The 7,941-nt window shown below is 40.5% G+C and overlaps 1 protein-coding gene and 1 non-coding gene across 2 annotated transcripts in view; both read right to left on the bottom strand.

Annotated features, from left to right (window-relative positions):
* The window catches only part of LOC111493374, a 4,583-nt gene extending 1,684 nt beyond the window's left edge, over positions 1-2,899 (bottom strand). Inside the window, exons 1-3 of the mRNA XM_023143060.1 lie at positions 2,540-2,899; positions 1,896-2,211; positions 715-874 (exon numbers count right to left, since the gene is read on the bottom strand). Of these exons, the coding sequence (XP_022998828.1) occupies positions 715-874; positions 1,896-2,211; positions 2,540-2,719 (656 nt within the window). The 5' untranslated portion in view covers positions 2,720-2,899. The remainder of the gene's footprint in view (positions 1-714; positions 875-1,895; positions 2,212-2,539) is intronic.
* A 410-nt stretch (positions 2,900-3,309) lies between these two features.
* TRNAL-CAG lies at positions 3,310-3,390 on the bottom strand. Its single transcript has one exon. It is a non-coding gene; the product is annotated as a tRNA-Leu (tRNA).
* Between the last annotated feature and the right edge of the window lie 4,551 nt (positions 3,391-7,941).

Below are 7,941 nucleotides of genomic sequence, written 5' to 3'. Positions count from 1 at the left end.
CCCCCCCCCCCCCCCCCCCCCCCCCAAACATCAAATCCAAGGGGGGTTCTGAATTCATGGTTGGAAAGGATGTAGTGTTTGAGATCAAGGTAGAATTTCCAAGGCTGTTGACATCACTGGCCCAGGCTAGTCAGGAGCAGGGGTGGGATTACGGTGGTGAATACAGAGGCAAAAGAGAAAAAGAAGGAGATGGTAGAATTATAGAAGAGGAAGGCACAGTGAGGGTGAAAAATGTGGATTTAATATGGTGATAGTAGTAGCCGAGGTGGTTAAGGTGGTGGCGGCACTTAGCTTTAAGTGTGGTAAGACAAGGGCATATTCCCAGAGATTGCAACTACAATGGTTCTCAAACTGATGGAAATAGGTATGGTGGCAGAGGAGGGAAAAAGCCAAGCAAGATTAACTTCAAGAGCGAGCTCTTGCTCTAGCCTCTACATAATCCTGGCAGCGGAATCGTTATAGTTATGGTGAATCTAACACTTTTAAGTGTTCAAACAATGGCCGCTAATCTTGTAATTTGGTGAATATCATTTACTTTTACTGCTTTCAGAGGGCACGTTGTTCGGTTTCCTTCTACACCTTTTGACAAAGTTTTGAACTACTGGGTCTGTAAGGTGCAGGAGAACCAATCGTGTTGTCACCTCAATTCCCAGTTCTAAAGAGCATTCAAGATACAGCACCATAAATTAATAGAACAAATAATAGGTCCAGTACCTCGACTCCATGCTGGAATCCCGACCGAATACAATAGGAAGTGGCCCAGCCCATGTGGGTGCAACAGCGGCAATGCCCCTTGGTTTCACTAAACCTCTATTTGCTGCACGAACTGTTAGTGCAGCTGCATGGCCACCTCCAAATACCACCAAATCATCTTCTACTTTGGTAGTACAAAGATTATTAGCAACAAAGTAATAAATATAGTTGTAATTGAAAATAATGTTGGAAGTGAAGTTTTGGAAAGACAGAGAATGGAAGAACATAATCGTTTTGCAATGCAATCAGCATCAAAACAACTATTGTAAGAGGCCAGATACAGGCATATTATAGAAGATGGGGAATCACAGGAACTGACAAAAAGGTGGGAGACTATGTAACAGTCCAAGCTTACCACTAGCAGATATTGTTCGCTTTGGCCCGTTACATATCGTCGTCAGCCTCATGGTTTTAAAACGTGTCTGTTAGGGAGAGGTTTCCACACCCTTATAAGGAATGCTTTGTTCCTCTCTCCAACCGATGTGGGATCTCACAAGCTAGAAGATCAACAAAATATTAAAGCAAAAAGAAATTGAAAAATAAAAACAAGCAGCAATATGAACAAAACCTATAACCAAAGTAAAAGCACATGGTAACATACAGATAAGATGATGGAAATCTAGTTCTACAATCTTAGCTAAATTAAGCTTTTTATAACATGAACACTAAATAATTCTGTGTTCATAGCAGCAAGAACACCTAAGCGTTTTAACACAACATTACTCAACAGTCATTCAAATGAGCTGCATATGTCCTTTAAATATCTTCCGAGTGTCTCTCGGCCAGTTAGCCAACAATAAAGCCTGAGAAATTCTAAACAGTTCGGAACAAGTACATTTGAAGGCTTTTAAAATATTAGTATACGTTCTTACTAATATTTGAAGGTACCATAAACTGTATCCTGTGCAGTCAAGCATTAGCTTAATTTGTATTCTATTTCCATAAATTTAGAACCACTACATAGCTTAGACTTTGGACAAAGCTAGCCACAAGAAAGTGAGATGGTATGAACTAAGAAATATGAGCATTCACTTATAAACAAAAATATTTGTAACACGAGTGAGCTGATTGGTTAAAACATCTATTCCTTCTCTTAATTTATAATCATAGAAGCTCATCAAGATAAGGGCTGCAATACTAACTTGAGCTGCTTACTGGACCATCAGGAGCATTGATCAAGTCCACTAAGAACTTCTCCATCACATCAGCATTGTAATCCATCTTTGGCCTATCAGAGAAACCTAGACCAGGCCAATCAACGATAGTGGCACGCCAATTGACTTTACTATCCTTTTGTACAAGTTCTCTTGCCACTATTCTCCATTCCTCCACAGTGCTAACATCAGAAATCGTGGGTATCATGAGAATATCTTTAGGTGGATCAGCACTCTGACTTTCATGTTCCTCATAATAGATGTTTATAAGATTGTCTTTGAATTTCCACTGCCAGTTACTAGCCTGAGCTAGAATGAAGTATTGTATGAGATTCAGACCAACACACATACTAAATTTACAGTTTATAACTAATGATAAGGAGAGAAAATGGAAACAAACAAATCAAGTCCCGTAAGCAACAAGGTCCTATAGAATTGGTCACCAATTACCACGCAACGGAATGAATCAATACTCATTTTAACAAATCCAGCAACAAGAGGTCCATAATCATTGGAAATTCTACTCTAACGGTACTCCCAAAAAGATTGGATGAAAAAAGAAAAAGGAAAGCATTTCAAAACACAAACAATTCAATATTAGAATACATGGTCAGCCGAGTGTGATCATGTACCTTTAATGGGGTCGAGCGTGTCGCCTCTGAGGAGGATTTGGAATAATCCAGAGTGGTCGAAGCTCTAATTGTAAGGGGTTTTAGAAAGAAAGCATTATGCGGAGAAAGGGGTCGGCGGGATTTGGAGGAAGAAATGAGGGATGGCGATGAGAAGGGGTGCAATTTTGCAGAGAAAGCCATGGCAATAGTTAAAGAGGTGAAGAGCAGGTGGAATTGAAAGTGGGTTTTGCGCGATTTAGAATGAAAATGGCGATTTGAGATTTGCAGGCTTGGTTGATACGAGGAGGCCGCCAAGCGCTAAGGTCAATAAGGGCGACGGTGGCACTGCCACGATTACCTACCTCCTCCTGTCCCTAAAATATCAAGTCCATGTCCACTACAACACTCAAATAATTTCTTTTCTTTTCTTTTTTGGATTACTATATTTAATTCACCAAAATATCACCCCCTCTCTCTCTATATATATATTATTATATTTTTAATTTTGGATTGAATTTCTGTTCGGGGCATACATATATATAGGTGAAAACGACGGATGTCCCAGTTATAGAATCATTACCAGGCTTCTTTCTTCCTTTCTTTCCCATGACGGAACAAGCAAATAACCAGAGAGGCCCTTTACCACTATAAAGAAGAGGGGATTGTTCCCCTTTGGACAGAAATTTCCACTTTCTCCACCTTGATAAGAAATTCACAAATGGTTTTTCTTTTTTTCATTATGGACGAGTACAGGAACTTGGAAAACTGTAAACATAAAATAGAAAAAGAAATGTCAAGAATGGGATTCGAACCCATGCCCTTTCGGACCAGTACCTGAAACTGGCGCCTTAGACCAACTCGGCCATCTTGACTTTGTTTTTCCTAAACAAGTTTATTTCTGTGAAGCTGAATTCATAATTTATTCAGTGAAGAAAAAGAGTGAAAGAAATAGGGAGAATTTCATGGCCTTGGATGTTTCCAATACAATGCGTGGTGGGTTTTTGGTGCCCAACAGTTCCACATTTTGTAGTGTTCTAACTGCGTCTGCCGCACTTGAAGATCTTGGGTTTGGAAAGAGTGATTAAATGTGGCGGCGACTGGAGAGGATGTTCTTGTAGAGACAGCCCTTATTGATTCGTACGCCAAGTGTGGAGATATGGATGGATGCCCATTCGCAATCTGCTCTCCTGGGCTGCCATCATATCTGGTTTTGTGCACAAGAATAATTAGTTATTTATAGAAATGTTGTTTCAAATATGCACCTGATCATATGACTTTGTACTGCAGTCCTGTTCTGTTCTTCATTTTATTCAAAATTGGCAGAGAAATTCATGGTTTTTGTAGCTACTCGATATATGGCAACCTGGAATTGGGTAGGAGGGTGTTTGAAAGATTGCCCCATAAAGATCATATTGCATGCCCTTCAGTGGTTTCAGCATTGAGAAGCAGCAGCTGCAGGACTGTTATGATTGTTGTTCAGCTGTTGGACTGTTATCATATGGCAAACAACGAAGTGGAGATGGCCGAGTTGGTCTAAGAGGTGCCAGGGCGTGGGTTCAAATCCCACCCTCCACAAGTTCTCCTTTTTGCTGATTTGAATGTTGGGTGAGACAGCAGCCAAATATTTGTCCTTAGCTCCCCGCAGGTCTCTTACAGCCTTAGGCTATACCGGGGAAAATTTGGGATGACATATCAATGGGTCGGAAAGTTATTTACGTGTGTTGCAATGGCAACTCCGGGACAGTGGGTCAATTACAACACCTGGTATCATACTTCAACAAAGTTGGCACCTTTTTGAGGTGGTTTATGGCCGGCCCCCACCCAAAATTCTGCCATATAATATAACCATGTTCATCTGTGGGGGCAGCAGTGGATACCCAGCTCCCAGGATAGAGATTTAATGTTAGGGGAGGAGCTTAAGTTGTTTTTACAACGCGCACAACAGTATAAGTTAGATATTAATGATTGGATTTATATTAAACTCTGTCCATAACACCAAATATCTTTGTCGAAGCGTCATCATCCCAAGCTCGGCCCGTGGTTTATTGGTCCTTATCAGGCTGTGCAACGTGTGGGGCCATAGCTTACAAATTGGCACTTCCAGCTGCTGTCCTAGTCCATACAGTATTTCATGTTTCTCAACTTCAAAAGGTAGCTATTAGTAATTTCCCTCAATATTCCGTTCCTCCTAATTTGGGCCTTGACTTGACGGTCCAGCTACTACCTTTGGCAGTATTAGGAGTGCGTCACTCGTCTTCAAATGCTTCGGTTTTGGAGGTGTTAATCCATTGGGAAGGACATACAACATCTGATGCTACGTGGGAGTTGAGTTCCATGTGTTGTGCGCCGAAAGCGGAACAAATGTACTCACAACACTAAATTTACTCACAACACTAAATTTACTCAAGGCATACAATCTGCACAGAAAACTTGATGATTTCAACAGCAGAAAGAATGGCATTATATAGCTTTCTGCTAAACCTAAATATAAACTAACAAGCCTAGAATAGGTCATCTAAATATAAGCTAACAAGCCTAGCAAGACCTTGAGAATAGGTCACCCAAATATAAACTAACAACCCTAAAAATAGAATAGGGCTTATGACAGTGCTTAACAATCTCCACCTTGTCATAAGATTTCCAAGTTGATAGCGAATTTGGTTGCTACCACATCAACACACTACTCCTTCCTTCCGACGTTGATGAGATCCAAACAATGGCAGAACTTTTCACGAGCGATCACCTTTGTCAACATATCAGCAGGGTTATCAGCAGTTCCAATTTTTAGTAAACGAATATCCCCTTTGCTAATGATTTCTCGAATAAAGTGAAAACGGACATCAATGTGTTTTGTACGAGCATGATGGACTTGATTTTTTGACAAGCAAATAGCGCTCTGGCTATCACAAAATACATCTATATGTCCCTGCAAAATACCCAAGTCATTGATCAAACCATGCATCCAAATAGCTTCTTTAAAAGCTTCCGTTACCGCCATATACTCTGCTTCAGTGGTAGACAATGCAACAGTAGACTGCAATGTTGAGCGCCAACAAACAGGTCCACCAGCCATAGTAAATAAATAACCCGTGGTGGATCGTCGCTTATCCAAATCACCAGCATAATCAGAATCCACAAAACCAGCTACACGATTGTCAAGATTAAACATTTCTTGTTTTTGAAACTTAATACCAACATCAATAGTGCCAAGAATGTACCTAAGAATCCATTTTACAGCCTGCCAATGCTCTTTACCAGGATTATGCATATAACGACTCACCATGCTTACTGCGTGTGAAAGATCAGGTCGAGTACACACCATAGCATACATCAACGCACCAACAGCATTTGTATAAGGAATGTTCTCCATATATCTTTTGTCATCGTCAGAACTTGGACACATGGAAGCACTAAGCTTGAAATGAGGAGCAAGTGGAGTACTAACAGGTTTGGTTGAATTATTCAAACTAAATCTTGACAATACCTTGCGTAGATATTGAGACTGAGTCAACCAGACTGTACCTTTTTTCCGATCTCGCTCTATCTCCATTCCAAGTATTTTCTTTGCATTGCCTAAGTCTTTCATTTCAAATGTTTTAGAAAGCTCATCTTTGAGTTTATCAATCTCCACCTGTCTCTTTGAAGCAATTAACATATCATCAACATATAAGAGCAAGTAGATAAACGATCCATCATCGAGACATCTATAATACACACAATGGTCAAATTGACTATGAGTATACATATGCTCTACCATGAAATGATCAAACCTTTTATACCATTGGCGAGGGGATTGCTTCAGCCCATACAAAGATTTCTTCAATCTGCATACTAAATGTTGCTGTCCAACTACTCGGAAACCAACTGGTTGCGTCATATATATTTCTTCTTCCAAATCTCCATGCAAAAAAGCAGTTTTTACATCGAGTTGTGCAAGCTCAAGATTAAATTGAGCAACCAAAGCCAACAAAATTCGAATCGAAGAATGTTTTACCACAGGTGAGAAAATTTCATTGTAATCAATACCTTCCTTTTGTGCGTAGCCTTTAGCCACAAGTCGAGCCTTATAACGTATACCAAAAGGGTCTTCCTTTTTTGCAAAAACCCATTTACAACCAATTTCCTTCTTACCTTTTGGAAGTTGTACCAAATCCCAAGTTTGATTTATCTCCAATGATGCTATCTCCTGATTCACAGCCTCTTGCCAGTGTAAGCTATCCGGGCTCTGAATAGCATCTTTGTAACTGTTAGGAACTCCATCAATCAAAGAGAAAGCATATGCTATCGTATCATCAAACCTTGCAGGTTTTCGAATTACCCTTCGTGGTCTATTCTTGGCGATTGACTCAGGTTCCTCCACTCTTTCATTTACAAGGCTTTGCTCCTCAAGACTTTGCTCTTTCTGTTCTAAGACATCAAAGTTATTATTTACCTGGTCAATAGGTTCTTCAGTAGGAGCAACCACATCAGGAGAGAACACCACCTTCTCCACCTGCTTCAATGCCTCGTCATTATTTTCAATTTTCTGCAAAAACATTCCAGACTCATCGAATGTCACATCTCGACTATTAACAATCTTACTTGTTTCTGGACACCATAACCTATAGCCCTTCACACCTTTGCTAAAGCCCATAAACTTGGCTTTTTTTGCTCTAGGATCCAGCTTTGAGTCTGTCACATGATAATAAGCAGGACACCCAAACACATGTAATTTATCATAATCACTAACAGGACTACCTGACCATACCTCAAGCGGAGTTCTCCCACCGTTTCCAGAAACAGGTAAACGATTCACCAAGTGAACTGCATAACTGAGAGCCTCAGCCCAAAATGCCTTACTCAATCCTGCTTGAGACAATATGCATCGAACCTTCTCTATTAATGTCTGGTTCATTCTCTCAGCAACTCCATTTTGTTGTGGCTTACCAGGAACAGTGAAGTGTCGAACGATCCCTTCATCTCGGCATATTTTAAGGAATGGATCATAAGTATATTCTCCCCCGTTGTCTGATCTCAGCCTTTTGATTTTCTTGTCCGTCTGATTCTCTACCATTTTCTTCCACTCTAGGAAGATTTGGAGAACCTCGTTTTTGTGCCTCATGGGATACATCCAAACTCTCTTCGAGTAGTCATCAATAAAGGTGACGAACCACCTCTTTCCTCCCAATGAGACATTCTTTGTGGGACCCCATACATCAGTGTGAACATAATCCAAAATGCCCTTTGTTTGGTGTAGAGCGGTACCAAACTTCACATTTTTTTGTTTGCCAAATATACAATGTTCACAGAAATCAATTCTTCCAGTTGTGGCACCCTTAAGGACTCCTTGGTTCACCAGTGTCTGAAGCGCCTTCTCACCAGCATGCCCGAGTCGCATGTGCCATAATTTCGATATGTCTTGTTCTTTCGAACTTGCCACAGCA

This window comes from Cucurbita maxima, unplaced genomic scaffold (genome assembly GCF_002738345.1).
Source record: "Cucurbita maxima cultivar Rimu unplaced genomic scaffold, Cmax_1.0 Cma_Scf00018, whole genome shotgun sequence".
Lineage (NCBI taxonomy): Eukaryota > Viridiplantae > Streptophyta > Magnoliopsida > Cucurbitales > Cucurbitaceae > Cucurbita > Cucurbita maxima.
This window is presented reverse-complemented; position numbering and strand designations above follow the sequence as displayed.